Here is a 21,689-nt window from a genome sequence, read left to right as displayed (position 1 = left end):
CTATTTTATAAAGGATAAAACATGAAGACCATCCCTTGGATCCTGAGAGCTTTGCAGATACTCCAATGACTACCCCTAGCAAGAGAAAATGCTCTGTCGGTTCTGTCGGAGTTCGAAACAATTGTCCTCGAAGTAATTTTTGGAACTTCTAATCACCCACTCTGAATCTAGGTCATACCTTAAGTAACATCTAGAAGAACTCAAGATATTAAATTCTGAGGCATCCTACACAATAAGGGCGTAGTTACAAAATAAAGCATCACTAAGGAAAGCCAGTATGATTTTATTTCATGTAGGTCACTGATGAGTTTATTCATCCCTAGGGTGTAGTCGATTTACCAAGGTGCAATTATCTATAATAGTACTTTTATTGAACTGAGTACTTTTCTGTGTTTTTCGGTTCTAGATAGATTTCAAGACGAATTATAAGTCATATAAAAGACTTTCCAAAATAGCGTATCGGTTTTACTTTCTAATTTTATCGGTTAAAACCAGTTCAGACCTGCCCGAATTTTAAGATCTTTCAAAGTAAATCCAAATTTTGACCTTGGATAACTGTTATTGAAAATCATTCAAGGGCATTTTCGTGTATGACCAAAACATGCGCTAAAATGATCTTCCAAACATTTTTGAAAGTAGAAAAAATACGCAGTATAAAATTAAATTATAGTTAAACATGTTAAAGAAAAATGGTTTTAACAAAAAGCTATATATCACAATAAAAAATGTCACTAAGCAACATTAACTTATAGGGACTTACTACCTAAAGCGGTGTTCAGACTAGCTTAGTCCAGTTCCCAAAAGTCTGGATTTTCTGAACAACAAGCCATTTTGCAGTATTTTTTCAAGTTTTACTAAATCAATTTCAATATTGAATATATAGAAATTTTTTCCATAAAGTGAAACCAGTGTAAGGATTAGTTTCACATAGCTTAACTTCTTTAAATTCACAACAGTTTAGATTTTTGGGAAATTTTGATTTAGGGTAGGATATAAAGGGTAATTTGTCCATTAGATTCTAAAAAAAAGTAATTGAATTTCTTGCTAATTAGGACTTTAAGTATTTCGGATACTTTACTGAAATTCTAGTCTGAGGACCTCTTCACGGAGCCACTTAAGAGTCAAAATCGATATTCTAAATTGGTTGCCACTAACCCTACTCACATCTAAGTGGATGGACGAATGATTTAACGTAACCTCATTTTTTTCTTATTAATTCAGTTAATTCATAATTTAAAAATTTTACACGATTAATAATTCTAAACAATTTAAAACAACTCAAAATTTTAGGAATATTAAATCCCTCTCTTTGGAGTTCGAGCATTAAAAGTGATTCCAATTGAAGTGGACAAAGTGAATATGTTAATTTTTCATGTCCAAAAATCATCCCCTATATGTCCCCTGTATGGTTTTAATCATTGTGTGTAATTATGTGAAAAATGAGAGGCATGTCGTGTCAAAATTAATGTGAAGCAATTGTATCGATTTATAGAACATTTTAGGGTATTTGTATCAGAGAATGTAGTGCTTTTTTGTGCACCCGATATTCTGGCAAATTAATCATAGAAGAATCGATGACCACTCCAAATGGACGCATCCGGATTACACTTTATAAATTTATGCGCCACAGAAAATTCCCCAGAACGCATAGTATTTCAAATTACTCATAGATTGGTATACTTTGTCATGTCCCATGGAATTAGCCGAGTTCATATGATGCAACTCATGAGGAATTATTTATTGTGGAGACTTTTTTCCTGAGTAATAACTGGGTTGTAAAAAAAAAACAAAACAGAAAAAAGTATTTCCGTTTGTATTTTTAGGTCAAAAAGGACAGATAATCCTAACCGGCTTATGTAGGTGAGATTCTTAACGTGAGCTAACTCGGAGTGCATGCAAATTCGATTTAGAGCTGAAATTGTGAGTCGCCATTCAGTTATCTTGAATCAAATTCGTGAAATTATACAAATTTTGTATTTAAACCAAAATATCAAGGATTTGGATGAACTGACAGAAAAGTGATATATGGGTGAAATGTAGACCAGAATGTTCTCTATAATTTTTCTATAGAACATGATCTCATCGATTACTCAGAAGCCAAGATAAGCGAGGTTTTTTGTTTCTTAATTTGTTTCTTCATCCAGAGTGCCCCAAGTAGTCATTTGTTGAACTTCAACTATATCAAAGAATTGTTGTATTTTGTGGGACTTTCCATTTAAAACCATATTTTAAGTATCTTTGTGGAGTAGAGGCAGTCAAATTGGCATCTGAGTGATTTCAAAGCGTTATTATTGGAAAAATCAATTTTTTCACACTTAAACGGCAAAATCGGAGTGATAGCGTAGTCTGAGCGGAAAATGATGTATGGACGAAATGTAGAGACAAATGTTCTCTACAATTATGTCGAAGTAATCATCAAAATCGGTTCAGCGACAGTCGAGATAATTGAGGTTATGTGATATTGAAAATGGTTTTTCGACTGTGGCGCCCCTGGTGTTGGTCCCACGAAGTTCAAATATTCTAGAAAGTTGTAGCATTTGGTGAGATCTTTCGTTTAAGCCCTCATTCATCAAAATCGGTCACATAGAACCGGAGATATGATTTTTTGAATTTTGTGAACTTTGACCCCTCATATCTCCGGTTCTGTTTTAACCACAGCGCACTTACGCACCATTTTGGAAACGTCCTAGACTGGACTACAACATACTAAAATTTGATTAACTTGCACAATGCCGTTTTTGAGAAAAGTGACTTTGAATTTCGATGAATTTTGACGCTATCACAGCGCCACCTGTGGTGAATTTTTGAACTTCCATCTGAAAGTGCTCATCGAGGCGAAACCAAAAAGGTAAAATTTAGGTCGCTATGTTAGGTAGAATCGGAGATAGAGGCCGGTCAATGTTCGAACTTTGACCCCTTATAGCTCGGGTCAGGGGTTATGGATCGACTTAAGGTTTTTTTTGTTTGATAGGTATAATCAACGGCTACAACATACTAAAATTTCAGCCGGATGCACAATGGAATTTTTGAGTTATTTAACTTTTAAGATTTAAAAATTTTCTTTTTAATAATAGCGCCCCTAGCGGTGGTTTTATGAACTTGGGATGTTAGAAGGGGAAGTGGCATTTCATGAGAGCTTTCCAAAAAGCCCTCACTTTTTCAATTCTGACAATTATAACCGGAGTTATGGCCATTTTAAGAATTTTTTTGGACCCTTATAGCTCGGGTCAGGGGGGTCGGGGGACCTTAAGTTTGGTATTGATGGAAAGCTCTAAGACCCAGCTATAACATACTAAAATTTGAGCCCGCTCGATGCCATAGGGGCGGAGCTATTGAGAAAACAAAAAAAGGGGGGTCTTCAAAATGGCGGAAGGAGGGGTGGGGGGTGGGGGGTCAATGAACCAAGTTGCAATTTTCACCCGATATATAACCTTTGCCGAAAACCGCAAGTCGATATCTTTTTTAGTTTAGGAGCTATTAAGCTCCAAAGAGCGGCCGGCCGGCCGGCCGGGAACGTAAAATAGCCACATATATATTCGTGATCAGGAAGTGCTGAAACACATTTTGGCCAAGTTTGAGGTCGATCGGACGACATGAAATTTTGTTAGGATTATAGTAGGTGAGATTGTTAAGAATCTCACCTAATAGGGATTTTATGAAAAATTCACTGAGTAAAATAGAATAGTGAAAATTACATTTAACAGAAAATTATATACTAAATTGTCTATACTGGAACAACATAAACATCACTATTAAATTGGCATTTAGATACAAGCTATCAAACAGTTAAAATTACTAATTCATTTTTATACATTGCACAGAACTAAACAGAAATTTTAATAATCTGTTTTTTTGAATAGAAGGTTTTGAATAGATAGGTTTGTTTAAATAGAAACAAACCTTTCCCGTGGTATAAATTTGCATCACAATTGGTCTATGGAGCTAAATTATATCGTGAGAAGGTCCAGTTTCATGTAAAAATAGGAGAAAAATCCTATTTCAAAGGTGCCATAACTCAAAGGTAGGGGAAAGCGCGCTACCTTCGGACGACTCAAGCTTCGGACAATTCAATTTTTTCTCTATGTTCCTTATGGGTTTCACCCATAGCCCTTTTATGAAAATTTGAGGCACTCAATTTGTTATTAAAATATTATATTATAATGGATCAAATTCATTTATAACACATTGAAAAAAAATGATTTGTCCGAAGCATAAATCGTCCGAAGGTAGCGCGCTTTCCCCTACCTGATTTCCCCCTAATTAGTATTTTCGATAAAGAAAAATTCTATGAATTTTATTAATTTCTGTTAATTCCTCATAGATTTTGACCCAGAAAATTCCTAAAATATAAGAATTGTAGAAAATACGGACTAATTTTTTTAACAGTGTAAAGGGGAGATACATAAAAGCTCCCAATGATAGCACTACTAATGGCTCACTACAAAAACAAGTAATCAAAGAACATTTACATTCTTTGAGGATGTTACCCAGCAATATAATTAACGTAAAATTCACTATTTCAATAAAAGTGGCCCCTATGTGGAAATAGTAATGAATTCCACTTGCAGTAAAGAGTTGTAATTTGTACAAGTATTTATTTTTCTCTACTAGAAAAGTGATTAAGTGTCAAGTTTTCCGAATTTTGGGTTGCTCATTGAGTCCAATGATTCATATTGTGTAAATAATTTTCTATAATTATTCTATCAAAATCCTTGAACTATAGGTATGCAATCTCCTTATAGGTATGTAAAGAAATTTAAAAGTTTTCGATTACATAACTTATTCAATCTGCTAGGGACTCACTCCACAACATTTTACTCCTCCATTCGATATTTTTTTCGGTACTTATATGCAACAAACAAGTTAAAGCGGAATTTTAATCCTTAATTAAGAGCACCGAAATTGGAAAAAAACAATTTAACGTAAAGATATATCTTTAGCATGGGAAAATCACATAAATTATCAAAAATGTCAAATTTTTATTAATTTACAAAAAAGTAAAATTTAGTCTGTTACTTTAAATCAGTGCTTTCATTTCCAAAGGCACCTACCAAATATTATGTAAAAATGCGCAATATATAAAATTCAATTCACCACTTTCTCTTCTTTCGCTTCAGGATGTCAATGGAGCAGAAAACTTTCTCTAAAACTCAAAAATGTCTCATCCTCCGGGGACATGCTAAACAGTAGCATGACATATTATGGCAGGAAATATTTGCGATGAGAAGCCCTGAAATGCTGAAGTGCCAGGGGAAGAAGTTGATGTGTCGAAAAGCGATTTACCAACGATAAAAATTCACATATAGAAGCTCAAACATTTGTCTCAGGAAAGCTTTTAGGTGTGATTGTTTTAAAATCACAGCTATTGCAATGCTGCGGTGCTATCAATAATCTCCGATTGGATTCATATTTTTCAAATCAATTTTAAAATGTCCGTGATTCTAAAATCACAAACTATAAAAACCGGCACAGACAGCCTACCGTTTAGGGTAAGTGAGCCAAATTCCGGCCAGCTTGCAATTTCGGCCACCCTTTTTTGTTCCACGAATTTCCATGAAATTTTAGATTTTACGTACTCTAGAGATTATACAATGCAAAAGAATAACAAAAAATGTAGCTTCGACAAACGAGATGACGTCAAACAGACACTACTGGAAGAATTCCCGAAGGGCAAGGAACTATGAGTATAAAGGTGGCCGAAATGGGGCACCAAAGTTATGTCTATATTTCTATTCATTTTAAAATGTATTAAGAATGATTTTAGAGTAAATAAAAATGGTAAACTCTTTGCAAGGTTCCAAGCAACACTCTTTAAAATATTACATTTCAAACTTGGGACTTTAACGCATGCATGCAACTATACCGAAATTTGGCACACTTACCCTACAATGTGTTTTATTTTAGTTTAGAAAAAGATTATATTGATAATTTGTCTTAAACGTTTCAGCTTTCTTCAATGAACGTAATTTGTTTTAAGGTCTAATTTTTGAAAAACTGATTTTGGTTAAGTTTTCCATCACGCATTTATGCTATTTGCGAACTTAGATTATAATTTTAAGAATTTTGAAAATTCGTTGTCCGAATTTTATCTTCAAAATAATTTAGTTAGGAACTAATACAACGAAAAGCCGATAATGCAGGAGCATTTGAGAAAAGTAAACTATTAAAAAAAACATGTTCATTTTTCATTAAAATAGCATTATAAGAACGTTCCAAAACCGCACTTAACTTGAAAACCCATCAAGGAGTTTTCAAGGATTTGACCCCAAACCCAAAGTTGGTTCATAAAACGAATTTGCAATGGAAGAATCACAGTTCCCATGACGTTAAGTTACTTTATCTGTAGCTTTTAAATTACCAAAAAAAAAGAAAGAGAGGAAGCTTTCTGAGGTGGGGGATAGTTAAGGTGAAAAAATGCTGCTAAAAGATACAATAATTACCAATTTTAGCTCGTGCTGTTGGTACTCTCGCTGCGATGAGAAGCCATATCCATATAATTGAGGTAATACTGAAGGTGGCTGTAAGTGTCCTTTGGAGGGCCATTTTGGAGTTTTCCATTTTCTCACGGTATCCACCAACCAGATGAAGTTGCTGGAGCAATGATGCTAAATTTTTTTTGTTGTTGCTTTGTGTGTCTGTTATACACTGGAAAATTTATCTCAAGCACACCCCACGCTTTAGAGTGAGGCTAAAAAGTAGCAAGATGTCTTTAAGGAATGTCCCCTAATTTAATTTCTTAATTTTAATTAATAATCCAGCGTTATGTACTTTTCACATTTTCCTCCATAAGCACATTTTCCTACAACATGCGTCTTATCATGAAAAACTGTGATAAGCTCGAGATGAAGCACATGACTCCTTCTTTTAATATTAATCACGTCTTTAAGACGTGCTGTAACACTGCTGAAGGATTATTTGAAATACTCGTGATTCCCCTTCTCTTTTTTTGAATTTCATGAGAAATAACGATGTTTTTTTTTCTATTATTGCTGCATTAATTTCTTAAAACATCACAACACTTTCTCATTCGTACCACTCCTCCCATCATCCACCACTTTCACTATCGAGACACTGAATTGGAACACCATCACCATCCGGGTGGAAGTTGCCTGGAGATGCTTTGGCAAATGACTGAGGAAATGGCAATAATTTACTCGATGAACTGGATTTGTTTGGATAGACGAAATGAAAAATCCTCGAGGTGTGATAACTCAGGAAAACCACCCCTAACACACACACATTTCCTTATGTTGGAAAATTTCTGTGAAAAGTGGAACGAATGGGGGTGGAAAAAGGAGACGAGTTGAGAAATAGCAAGAACATGCTCAATTCACTCTTTTCACAATTTATCACAATGTATACTGCACATTTGTTTTTATTTTCATATTTTGCCAACCCTACGAAAAAAAAATAGGAAGCCCCAGATGGTTGGAGGAGCTGAGCGATGTAGGTCAAAATGGGGTGCGTATAAATCCCAAGAGAGGGATGAACCCATGCCTAGGACTACCTTTCACCACAGTAACAGAGAGCTCAACGATGGGACCATCGAATTCCCACAAGGTTAATTCAATATCCATATATACGATCAACATTGCAAAACTTTCAAAGGTGTCTTTTAGGGCAAAAAGAAAATAAACATCTTTTTTCTCTAAGGCATTTTTATGGGCTTTTAGAAACACTTCAGAGCTACCAGAACTGCCGATTATCTAACATGATAATTCAACGAAATTGAGGATGACTTTTAAGGGGATTTTAAAGACATCACATGGGTGTTTTAGGCATTGGAGAAAATTGATGTGAAAAGCATTGTACCATAAACGTAAAATAATTCAAGTTTATCTACATAGTACAAGAACTTAACTACGAGAAAGCTTTTAAGTGCAATCTATAAATAGAAGGGCTCTAATTTTCAATGATAACTCAGCATCATCAATACTGTCCTTTTAACCTCTGTTTGAGTCAATAACAGATACATTATTTCTCACATAAGAGCAACTGGGGTAAGTCCGTGTATAGGAAGTCCCGAACACTGATTTTTTGATAGGATATAAGAGTTCAGAGATAAGATGTATGTGTAGGGGACAGCTTTCAGGCTTCGCCTTCTGGCTTCAACCACTTCATATTTACGATTTACTCCATATTCATTTAATGAATCTGACCTAATAGTAAATATGTTTTAATAGCTAGTCTTAAGTCACATATTTCCTGAAAAAAATAGGTTAAATTCATTAAAGGAACATGTGAAAAATAGGTCACGATCAAAATCCCGAAAACCAAAATCCCGAAAGCCAAAATCCCGAATTCTTAAAAGTATCATAGCTACTACCACGATTGCACCCGCGCTTGCTGGAGGCAAAGGGAAATCTTCTGTGTTTTTGGAAATTATTCTAAACATTTTCCTCCATATAATTTCATCCCTTTCAGGATTTTAAATATTCGAGATTATGGCTTTCGGGATTTTGGCTTTCGGGAATTTGGGTTTTTCGGGATTTTGGCGTTCGGGATTTTGGCTTTTGGGATTTTGGCTTTCGGGATTTTGGCTGCCACCAGTGAAAAATATCAAATGTATGAAGCCAGTGTATGTGCGAAGCTTGAAAACCAATCCTTAGTAAAAAAAAATGATCAGTTTATGAATGCATGAATTTCGAAAATTACTACATCTACCTAGCTGAACTAAATTAACTTGAATTGTAATTTATAATCTCGGTGTGTTGTTTACAAGTGATTGTAGGATGGACGCAGAACTCTCATCGCGAATCGGTTAAGCTTCTGCAGTTATGAGGGAGCTTGGCAGAAGCGTGGTTAGGAAACCCAAGCTTAGTCGTTTAGCCAAATTATCGATTTTCAATTCAAAGCTGTGTTTATTCCTATTCTCACCTACGGTCATCAGATTTGGGTAATGACCGAAAGTATAAGATCACGAGTACAAGCTGCCGAGATGAGGTACCTCTGGGCGGTTTAGGGAATCACTCGTCGAGATCAAGTGAGGAACGTAGCCGTTCGCGAGAAGCTAGGAGTCGAGGAGTTGCTTCTTCGAGTTGAGAGATCACAACTTCGATGGCATGGTCATGTTCAACGCATGAACAAAAAAAGATTCAACAGGAAAGCTATGCAAGCCATTGTGAGGAGACCTGGATCCCAGGGAAGACCTAGGACAAGGTGGATGAATCAAATTCCGGATCTTGCGTGGGAACGCCTTCTGATCGAACCCAAACATACACTCAAAAAATATTAACTAAACAGCATTACTCTAAAATTCACTTAAATCACCTTTTAAAATTGTATGATGCTACCCCAGTTGTCCTGAAATTATTATTTGCATGAATTTTTAATGGCATATAAGTATTTTTAAAGTTTTTCTTTTTTTAAGTTTTTTAAATACACTAGACGAGTGCTCTACCAAGCTTTAACTAAAAGCTAACAGATCAAAAAAAAAAACCTGATAGCTCAATAGCTTGGCAAAGGCTAAATATCGATGAGAAACTAGAAATAAGTGATGTCAGATCCACCCCCCTCTTCCACCATTTTGGAACACCTTTAAATTTTGTTTTCGCAATCAGCCCCTGTAGCATCGATTGATCTCAAATTTTACTACATTATAGCTGAGTCTAACTGTGTTATCACACTTGCACATTAAAATTTTAATATGATTCACATTAATTGTCGCTGGTGAGAATCCAAATGTGTAATTCGTGTGTTTGAATCATTTTATATTCAAAATTTGATCTATTTGTTGATAAAAAGGTAGACTTGGCCCGCAAAATTTGATGTAAATTGAATTATAGCATTAATGCGAAAAATTAATGCGATTTTCTCTTTAATTTTTTAATGTGAAAAATATTTATGCTTTAGGTAAATTTAAACTTATTTTTGCAGGCCAAGTTCACTTCTTTATCAATAAATAGAAAAACCCCAAATATTAAGTGACTCAAAGACACAAAGGGACAGATAATCCTAACCGGCTTATGTAGGTGAGATTCTTAACGTGAACTAACTCGGAGTGCATGCAAATTCGATTTGATGCTGAAGTAGGGAGACGCCATTCAGTTATCTTGAATAAAATTCGTGAAATTATACAAATTTTGTATTTAAACCAAAATATCAAGGATTTGGATGAACTGACAGAAAAGTGTTATATGGGTGAAATATAGACCAGAATGTTCTCTATAATTTTTCCATAGAACATGATCTCATCGATTACTCAGAAGCCAAGATAATCGAGGTTTTTTGTTTCTTAACTCGTTTTTTCATCCAAAGTGCCCCAAGTAGTCATTTGTTGAACTTCAACTATATCAAAGAATTGTTGTATTCTGTGGGATTTTCCATTTAAAACCCTATTTTAAGTGTCTTGGTGGAGTAGAGGCAGTCAAATTGGCATCTGAGTGATTTCAAAGCGTTATTAAGGGAAAAATCAATTTTTTCACACTTAAACGGCAAAATCGGAGTGATAGCGTAGTCTGACCGGAAAATGATGTATGGACGAAATGTAGAGACAAATGTCCTCTACAATTATGTCTAAGCAATCATCAAAATCGGTTCAGCGACAGTCGAGATAATTGAGGTTATGTGATATTGAAATTCGTTTTTCGACTGTGGCGCCCCTGGTGTTGGTCCCACGAAGTTCAAATGTTCTAGAAAGTTGTAGTATTTGGTGAGATCTTTCGTTTAAGCCCTCATTCATCAAAATCGGTCACATAGAACCGGAGATATGATTTTTTAAATTTTGTGAACTTTGACCCCTCATATCTCCGGTTCTATTGAAACCACAGCGCACATACGCACCATTTTGGAAACGTCCTAGACTGGACTACAACATACTAAAATTTCATTAACTTGCACAATGCCGTTTTTGAGAAAAGTGACTTTGAATTTCGATGAATTTTGACGCTATCACAGCGCCACCTGTGGTGACTTTTTGAACTTCCATCTGAAAGTGCTCATCGAGACGAAACCAAAAAGGTAAAATTTATGTCGATATGTTAATTAGAACCGGAGATAGAGGCCGGTCAATGTTCGAACTTTGACCCCTTATAGCTCGGGTCAGGGGTTATGGATCGACTTAAGGTTTTTTTGTTTGATAGGTATAATCAACGGCTACAACATACTAAAATTTCAGCCCGATCGCATAAGGAATTTTTGAGTTATTTAACTTTTAAGATTTAAAAATTTTCTTTTTAATAATAGCGCCCCTAGCGGTGGTTTTATGAACTTCCGATGTTAGAAGAGGAAGTGGCATTTCACGAGAGCTTTCCAAAAAGCCCTCATTTTTTAAATTCTGACAATTAGAACCGGAGTTATGGCCATTTTAAGAAAATTTTTTTGGACCCTTATAGCTCGGGTCAGGGGGGTCGGGGGACCTTAAGTTTGGTATTGATGGAAAGCTCTAAGGCCCAGCTATAACATACTAAAATTTGAGCCCGCTCGATGCCATAGGGCCGGAGCTATTGAGAAAACAAAAAAAGGGGAGTCTTCAAAATGGCGGAAGGAGGGGTGGGGGGTGGGGGGTCAATGCACCATGTTGCAATTTTCATACGATATTTAACCTTTGCCGAAAACCGCAAGTCGATATCTTTTTTAGTTTAGGAGCTATTAAGCTCCAAAGAGCGGCCGGACGGCCGGACGGACGGCCGGCCGGCCGGCCGGGAACGTAACTTAGCCCCCCATATATTCGTGATCAGGAAGTGGCGAAACACATTTTGGCCAAGTTTGAGCGTGATCGGAAGACATGAAATTTTGTTAGGATTATAGTAGGTGAGATTGTTAAGAATCTCACCTAATAACATATTTGGACGCTCACAAGCGTCAATTAATGTGAATCACATTAAGATTTTAATGTGCAAGTGTGATAACGCCGTAAGAGATTTCGATTACAAAAGTAACATAACTATAACGGCTGCCATGAGGGGAGCTATATGGGATCAAAGATTTAATTTTCAAATGGCCATATCTCCGGTTGTAATTGTTCGAATTTTAAAAATTCCCGTGTTTCGGGAAGTTCTCGTGGAACACTACAAATTTTTTGATACCCCAATTGCATCCGATTTTATCGAATGTTTGATTCATCGAAAAATCGTATATCTCTGATATCTGGTAGTATCCCACAAACGATGTTCTGAAGAGTTTTAGCTTTTCGGAAGGCCCTTCATTCATAATTTTCATGATCAATTTTCAAATTGGAAAAACGAAGATGTGGACATTTTAATATTTGTTTTTTTTTTCACTACTTCTTCTTGAAGTTTAATAAATCTTTATGAAAATAGGATTTTTTTATTTTCACGGGGCACTTTCGCGCGTGCATTACTTCGAAAATTTGCATGTTTAAGACGTAAAATAGTTATTTAGCAGGTGTTCCATATATTTTCAGATAGTCAATACTCAAGAAAAACTAATGGAACATAGTTAGTTTGAATATGGTTCATATTCGTTTAACAAATGCGTTCTAAAAAGAAGTTCAGCTGCTTGAACTGGCCCACCCTCCCCTACCAGATTTCTTTTCGTCTTGCGAGATATAAAATAATAATTATAATTTTAAAATATTTTAGATCTATATAGATAAATTTATAAATATAAATTGTTTAACACATTTTAGAACGAAACGATTTATATTCATTTTAAATAAGTTTTCAAAATATGAAACATCTTTTGAACATTAATTACAGTTCAGCCTTTATACTTTGCTAAATAACTGTACCACAATAATAAATATATTTTATGCCATATTGCTAGACAACCCTCAATTTTTCCTAAAACTGTCAAAATTCTAAAAAAAAATCCACCCTTATCTGGCGTGAATGCTTCTCGAATGATTCATTGTTAGATACTCTGTTGAAAAACTTGAATGTCTGTTGTATTGATGAAACATGCATCAAATTTCCTGTAAATGGTGTTATTAAAAAAATTTGTATTGTATAAAAAGAAGCAAGCAACAAGAAGTTTCAGCCCCCAAGGATAATTTTACATTGAGGCTCGGTTTTTTTCTAAAGTTAATATTTGGGTGGAGTTATGGGAAATTGACGAGAGTTGGAAAAATACATGAAAAAGACTAACAAACAAATGATTCTCGGCTGCGAGGCGAAAAATCAAATTCACTCTTCTTGTATATCTTCAGTTCTTTTACAAATACTGAAAATGTAATATGTGAAGAACAATAGCGACGTATTTTTGGACAGTTTATCATTATTTAATGCCTTGGAGAGTACAATTTTCTTTTTTTTCCAGAAGGAGTGTAGAATATGGACAATAGGACTCGTTTGCGTGCATTGGACAAATAATGAGAAAAAAAATTGGAAAGTTAAGAGGGATGATTTCCCAGCTCCCACCCAACTGGGGCGTTTTTTTTTTTGTCATCCATAAAAGTCATCAGTGGACATAAAAGGTTATTGGATAATTTTTCTAATTCAATTCACAATGTTCAGTCAAGGGAGAATTTTTTTTTTATGTTCATCAAAAATATAATATCCAACCGACAGAACGTTTATCACCTCAGACGGGTATTCTCATTGAATATTATTTGCTCAATAATTGAATATTATTTGCTAAAATATCCACAGGAGAGTGCGTACTAAATTAAAATTCACATGAAGCACTTTCCGCGCCATTGATATTATTAGCCACACTAACAATAAAAGTCGACTATTCACATTGTGTGATGTTGATTAATTTAATATTTAACAACATGAACAACTTGTATGTTTGCCATGTTCGACTCAACCCCCTATACCCCCACTAACCGCCCCATCAGCCTCACTTTCTATTTGTGTTCACTAACGTGTATTTTCACCATGTTATTTGACAACGGGGATTCCGCTAGTATGATGATGCTGATGGGGAAAAATTGATTAAAACTAGAGTGAGAATTGCACGTACAGTAGATCTGATAAACCATGAGAACAAAATAGGAAAGATTATTGAAAAATACAATGCAGAAAAATTATTCAACTTCTGTCACCATAAAGAAAAGGAAATTTAAATTTTTAACTTTAAAATTTGAAATAAAGGTATATTTACAGTACAGCATAAATAGAACAATGAAAGTATTTTGATATTTTAATTTAATTATAATTTTTTTGACATGAAATAATGTGCATATGGTAGTGAATTAAGTGTCAAATATTGGATCATATTCAAAGAACATGCACTGAAGCGAATGCATTGCGGAAATTGCGGTGGGAAATTTACAATGCACACTGATTTTTATTTTCAATCTTCTTTATAAGTTTTCCTGCCTATAGATTATCCCATAAGCTACTCAATTGACCAACTCAATATTCTCGATTCCCTTTGAGAATTTTATGAGCAAGTATTTTTATGAATATTTAAAATTTTCAGAATATTTCAAAGGTTTTTATTGTCATTACATCATACCCCCACCCTCAAGTTCTGAGCAAAATTTGAGTCCTTTTATTTTTAAATAGGTAAGATTTTTTTAAATTTAATTCCAACTATTAATTTAAATTAATAAATTTAATTAACTTCTTTAATGTATTTTTCTTAATTTCATTCTAACTAGAGCAGAAAGCTACTCCTGTTTCCAAGAAAGTCATACAGCAATGTACTAAAAATACATACGATTTTTTTCGGAACGGAGGGTTTATTTAATTTTTGATACTAAATAAACTAAAAAATGTTTTTTTTTGAAAATACTAAAATTGCTTTATATATCTTTAAAAGAAAACTAAATAATAATCATTTATTTATACATGTTCGAGTTCTTATAAACAAAAAGAGTCTGTTGTATATGTATTTCTCTATTATAATAGCCGGGTTTTGCTCTCAGCTTTAGGTAATAATCACATTGACAGTGAAATGCTCACCGTATTTCGTTAATTTACGCATTTTCATTGCAATTCTTACGGAAATTCTCGATTACTCGTATACTCTGAACCACTAGGTGAAAATAATATAAGAAAATTAAAAAAAAATAAAATGAAAATGCGATAAACGGTCAGCGAAAAAGACTATACGAATAATTAATCGTACAGTTTTTTTTGCTCACCGTTTATCGCATTTTCGTTTCATTTCTTTAATTTTCTTATATTATTTTCACCTAGTGCCTCAGAGTATAAGATAAGGTAATACGGTAATTGTGAATTTGCGAAAGAATTGGAATGAAAATGCGTAAATTAACGAAATACATGTGAGCATTTTACTGTCAATATGATTCTGCCCATATGCAAAAAAATTAAACCATTTTCATCCGCATTTTCGCTCCAAGCACCCTCTTTTTTTCTTTTAAAAGAAAAACACTATAAGACAGTTTAAAAAAATCTAAAAATTATCAATTCAATTTATTAAAATAATAATCAAAATAATTAAAAGCAAACAAGTTTAAAAAATTGTTGTATACGTTCACTTAATGACTAGCCAACAATAATTTTTGTTTTGTAAGCATGTTTTTGACATTTCAATGAGAGTGAGTGAGATCTAGATCTAGTCATCTCGCTCTCTCTCATAGAAAATTTTGAAAACATGTTTACAAACAAAAGTTATTGTGCGTTGGGCATAATTGTTAAATTTCATGCTTTATATAAAAAATAAAAATTATTATTATTATTCATTATTATTAAATCCTAAGTTTTATTGTTTAACTATTGTTTTTCAGACATAAATATTTTAAACATTTCAGTGAGAGAGAATAATATCTAGAACTAGTTATATCACCCACTGATGAATGAATTAATAATTGTATGAAATTCATTTAAAAATAAATTTCATACAATCTTGTTTTATCTTGTTTTAAAATGAATATTATGGCCTCTACACACTAGAGAAATTTATGTCCATATTGAAGCAAATTCTCTGTGATTGTGTAGAACAAAGTCTTCAATATGGACATAACTTTCTCTATTGTGGAGATGCCATTAGTCTCTTTTCTTTACAATAAGTTAAAAAAAAGTATAAATTCTGAACTGGACCACCGTGAATAAACTTTTGACTTGAGTTCTGCCTCTCAAACTTTTAATGAGGAATAAATAAAAAGAATACAAACTAAAATTGTAAATAATGATCTTGAATGAAAGAAATGTTTTCAACCGAAAATTTTGCGAAAATCTATTACTGTTATTGTCTAGGACATCATCATTTAGATATTTGCATATTATATATTTAAATTTGTATAAATCATAATTTTTGAAGCATAAAACGATATGTAGAAAAGGAAATTTCTATGGAAAATAATAATATCAGGCAGTAGATTAAACAGAAGAACCACGCCTTCCTGGTAATATGGATTTTAGACAATTATTATTTTGCCTTAGTGAGTAGGGTAAATTAAGCTAATTAAAAACCTGCTTCAAATGGAAATTTTTCGCTACTCCAAATGGAAACGTAATTGTTTTCACGATAAATACAGTACTAATTATTATATTTATATATTTTCTATACCACAGTTTCATTATTTAGTTAATTTTGCTGCAAATAAAGCGAAAATCTATTCATATTCACAAATTTTAATTTGTTAATTTCTCAGAAAAATTAAAAGTGTACCTTTTCACCATCGAATTTTTCATCGATCGACCATGTTTTCCAATGAAAAACACAATGAGGTGATAGTTGTTTATTCGTTTTGTTTAACATTTATGTCATATTTCTGGATAATTTTAGTTAAATTAAGTGCTAATCTTTATTGTTAACGGTACGTGAAGTTTTCAATTGAAATAATTACCTATTTTGTGAACAAAAAGGGTTTTTCTGAAGTGTCTGCAAATGCTTCAATAGGAAACCCCGGAAATACGATTTTTTTTGGAGAGATTTTCTTATTGTTTTAGATGGGAAAGGAGAAAAGACTAGGAATAAGAACAAATCCTGCACTCAAGAGCAACACAACAAGGTTTTGGAAGCCTCTCGTCGTGGTTTCACTTATACTGTTTGTCTCCAATTAGAAACTTTACCATGTCTCCATTTGGATTAATTTGTTTCCAATAGAAGCATTTTACACTCGCGTATTTTTCTTGTGTTTAAGAAGTTTTCAAATTATATATAAAGAATTTTCACTAAACAGTAACATTCTAGAAGAGTCAAGGAGCAAATTTATTTAATTCTCTTCAGAAAAAATATGAACTGAATGTGTTGAATCTTCTGTCAAAGTTAAAGCCTCTGGAAATGGTTTTGAATTAGGACATTTACCCTAGTTAATCCTAAATTCCAGACCCTATTTGAACACTTATAATTGGAAAAAATTTTAATGACCTAAATGGTATTCGAATCAGGAAAATTTCATTAGTGGCTGGTCTGTCACTTAAATCACTCCCTTGCTTTTTCTTAAATTTTTCCAAGAAATAACTTTAGAAAAAATATTTTTAAAAAATCGCAATAAAATATATCCTTCATAAACTTTATCTTTTGCGCAATCTTCCATATTCAATAAAAAAAGATCCCCTTTTTTCCTTGAATTTTTTTTCATATATTTTGAAAATAGAAGTCCTGTCAACTTTAGAAACTACCGAGCTTACACTAACTAGAACTGTGTAAAGTCTTCACCTCAGAATGGTAAAAAGAATATATTTCTATAACAAGTTTTTCAACCAAAAAAAAATCCAAACTACAGAAAGAGATACTTGATGCAGAAATAAAAATTATTTCTCTGCAGAGTCATAGAAAAGTTTTCTATCCACTCTGAAACACTCCAGGATTCCTCTTCACATGGGAAAACCAGAAATCACAATTTTTCTCTTGCATCAAACAAAATAGAGAACTAGACAAACAACAATATGAATATGAATGAAGTTACAAGAAATCTTGATAAACCTCTACATGTGTGAAAGCTCAGTAAATTTAATCTTTTAGACAACAATGATTTAATTGAATAAAATAAACTCATACACATTAGATATTTGTTTACTTTATGTACTGTCACAATAGAACTTTCTATATAAATTCAACATGTTCGTAAAAATGACTTTCTTTGAGGTAAAATTACAGAATGCACTATAAATTGTATTTCATATCCCTAAAGATATTTCACATTAATCCATGTAAAATGTAATTGTTTTCCATTTTTCCTCTCTGTTGAAAATGCATTAACTCCGGATGAAAAAAAGGCTTATTTTCCCATAGAAAATTGGAAAATTTTATTTTGATCCCAGAGAGAAAATCCCGTTTGAAAATTTATCAACCATCAATTGATTTTACTAATCATTTTTTACTACTCGAACCCCACATTGAGAGCAGTAGGGGAAACTGGGGCACCACCAAACACGGGGTACCACCGAACACTGCGATTTTTTAATCGGATATTCGACTTCAGAGGGTAAGACCAGACCTATAGGAATTTTAAGCACTATAGGGATGCTTGCCCACTAAAGGAATGGTCGAGATAGTCCAAGTAGTTTGGAAATAAAAATTAGTGTTCGGTGGTACCCCGTGTTTGGTGGTGCCCCAGTTTCCCCTATCTATGTGGAGCTCAGAATGAAAAATGAACATATCCTAGGGTTGAAGCATAGGATATGTTCATTTTTCAGTCTGACCTCCACATATAACCCCTCAATTTTTTCACCCCCCCCCCAATTTCCATTCCCCAGAGACCACTTTTGTCAACAAATCTTGACGTTTCAGACGATTTCTGAGAAATATCACGCTGTTTGTCCGTCTGTCCGTCTGGCCATCGCCAACTCTAAAGGCCAAACGGTTAGAGATAACGACTTGGGACCTTCGGGGGACCCCCTTCCCCCGTAAGTCGACTCAAGAATCGTTAACATGCCCCTCATTTTCCACGATTTTTTTCATATTCGGATATGTTGTAGAGATTACCCAGGCGGACTCTTAGTCCTCCGACGAAAGTACCGTTGTATCACTCCTACTAACGGGTTTTCAAGGTCAAAGGATAAAAAGACACTAGAGAGCGCATTTATCAAACAGATGGGGTCATGTTTGGGCTCGCTGGAAAGGTCTTGGAATTTCCTATAAAACTGAACTGGTTTTAATCGGTTTTGAATTGATAATGAACCAGTTCATGACCGATAAAAAATTTTTATCCGAAAATCAATCCTATTACTTTTAAAAGTTTTTGGGTAATCTTTTGAGAGATTTATGAATCGGTACAAATCGATTGAGAACCGGTAAAAGAAATAAACGATGCGAAAGTACTTTAGAGATATAGCATCTAAGTCACGAATGTAAACACTAAATTATGTGGCAAAAAATACGTTGAAAAGGTGTATAAATTTTTCTGAGTGGATTATTTAAATATGCCATTTGAATAACTAATCTCTTAGAAAGAATGCCCTTTAAATCCCGATTACCAAATTCGATGTTCCGTAAGTAGGGAAAACAGCAAAAAAAATATATAACAGGTTGAAAAATTTAAAATTCACTTCAAAATTTTGCCATAAATTGCCAGTATCTTGGCCTTGATTATAATGTACCAGAAATAGGGTAAAGTGTATAATTTGGAATTAGTGTTACAAGTTGGACAATTCGCTGGTACAAGTTGGACATGGCTTTTTTCTTGATAAATACAGTACAAAATTTGTTTTTAAGCACTAGAAACCAAATTATAAAACTAAAGCATTAAAAATATACAAATAAAAATGCAGTACTAAATTTATCAAGATAAAAAGCTCTGTCCAAATTGTACCATTGTCCAACTTGTACCACTGTCCAACTTGTACCACTTTACCCTATGCAGTATAACTTTTACTTTTTTACTCGATCCGTTTTGTTCTCAGTTCGCGTTTTGAGCCCAATCTAAGCCAGAACAGTAAGGTATGTGGGACTTACAAGGGACTCAAGCCTAAGGCTTATGCATATAACTCGACCTGAACTACAACAAATTAAAATTTAAAGAAAAAGCATCGTGTAGTTTTCAAAATATTCGGTATTAGATTTTCATAAATCGATTTTTCGATTAATCAGACTTTCGATTAAATCGGATGAAAATAGGTTGTCAAAAAAAAGTTATAGTATTCAACGAGGGCTTCCCAAAACACAAAAAATTTTCAATTTTTTTTCGGCTCAGGGGAGTCAGGGGCCTAATTTATTTTAATCGAAAGGTCTTGGACCCAGCTAACATACTAAAATTTGAGAACGATCAATGCAAGAGAGGCTGAGTTATTAAGAAAACAAAATTTGAGGGTGTTCCAAAATGGAAGAAGGAAAGGTGCGGGAGTGGATCTGACATCATCAACTTCTAGCTGCTCAACGACATTTAACAAAAACCTCTTGTCGATAGCTCTCCTCCGTTCTTTCTCCAGAAGTGGTTATACGACGGACGGACGTGCACGAAAATCGGTTTATGTCGCATATGAAATTCGTGATCTATGATTGTCAAAACGTATAAATCCAAAATTTGGGCCCGATCTAACGAGGTAGCATTTCACCTCGGACCACAAAAACTGAGATTGTATAAAATCTCTCCTAAAATTCATTGTGTAATTTCGATTCCAAAAATTCATCCCAGAATAGCTTCAGTCATTCAAAATTTATAAATTCACTGAAAAAAGTTTGAAAGTGGTTTGCGAAATGAGTTGTTGCTTTTCCGGTGAAAACAATGATTATATAGTAAATTAATAGGAATGTCTCTAGCTCGAGAAATATTTAATTAAATTATCCTTTTCCGGGAAGAATAAAATTTTCTAGCTTAGGGTACCTACACATTGTAGATACCCTAGAGAAAATTTCTCATAATATATAGACGCCATTAAGTAAACTGTATGCGATTGGAAAACTCCAATTCACTCTAATTGATAAAGTTATTTAGTGAATTTTGAAGACGTAGGCTATCAGGATGCCTCATACCTTGGTATATCTTCTTTTATCAAATCTATTTTTAAAAATAGAAAGGGAAATCTATATTGATATTGACTATAATACTTAACCATTTAAAGACGGGACGCTTTTTACTGGCCGAAAATTAATAATAAAACTGAAATCGATTAACGGTTTCAAACTTCAAACCGATTAACAGCAAATGCCTACATTTCAGACAATTTTGCAATATAAAAAAATTGTCATAGTCATAAAATGAAAAGAATTTGTCAAATTGAAAAAAAAGTTATCTATCTTATCTATACTCGGTAAATTTAATAACGACTCTAAATCATGATCTAACCAATAATATCAACGCATCTTTTACATTTTTATTAAACGAAAAAACATAATCATTTCACAATTTTGGGCATTACCTCAAACGTTTTTTCTTTCTTTTTATTTTAAAAATAACAAAGGAATAGTGTTGCTATTCCAATGAAAAAAGAACATGTTTTTTTAAGCACTTTACTGTTCTCAAGTGTTTCCACATAATCGACTTTTCTCCGTATTGATTCCTGTCACGACTGTTTGGTGGTTTTAAAACACGGAGAAGAAAAGTTCATTAAATCACTGGGGAAAACAGTCATGACAGGAATCAATACAAAGAAAAGTCGATAATGCAAAAGCACTTGATAACAGTAATAGGGGAAAGCGGACTACCTCCGGACCCTTCGGACGATTTATACTTCGCTCAAATCATTTTTTTTTCAATGCGTTATAAATGAGTTTGGCCCATTATAATATTATATTTTAATAGCTAGTCCAATGCCTCAAATTTTCAGAAAATAGCTATAGGTGAAATCCATAAGGAACATAGAGAAAAGGTTTAATTGTCCGAAGCTTGAGTCGTCCGAAGGTATCGCGCTTTCCCCTATGCTTTAAAAAAATCATGTTCATTTTTCATTGCAATAGCACCATAACATTCCAAAGAGGAACTAACCGAA

General features: G+C 33.7%; 1 protein-coding gene across 8 annotated transcripts in view; it reads right to left on the bottom strand.

Moving 5' to 3' along the window:
• LOC129801930 (acid sphingomyelinase-like phosphodiesterase 3b) overlaps positions 1 to 21,689 on the bottom strand; it is a 176,543-nt gene that overhangs the window by 145,477 nt on the left and 9,377 nt on the right. For 6 of the 8 annotated variants that reach the window (XM_055847416.1, XM_055847415.1, XM_055847417.1 and 3 more), the window contains exon 2: positions 6,441 to 7,131. In XM_055847416.1, the coding sequence (XP_055703391.1) occupies positions 6,441 to 6,558 (118 nt within the window). In that variant the 5' untranslated portion in view covers positions 6,559 to 7,131. Of the gene's footprint in view, positions 1 to 6,440; positions 7,163 to 21,689 lie in introns of all 8 variants that reach the window. The other 2 variants (XM_055847412.1, XM_055847411.1) reach the window with 1 other exon arrangement.

Source organism: Phlebotomus papatasi, chromosome 2 (genome assembly GCF_024763615.1).
Source record: "Phlebotomus papatasi isolate M1 chromosome 2, Ppap_2.1, whole genome shotgun sequence".
In the NCBI taxonomy this organism is placed as follows: Eukaryota; Metazoa; Arthropoda; class Insecta; order Diptera; family Psychodidae; genus Phlebotomus; species Phlebotomus papatasi.
This window is presented reverse-complemented; position numbering and strand designations above follow the sequence as displayed.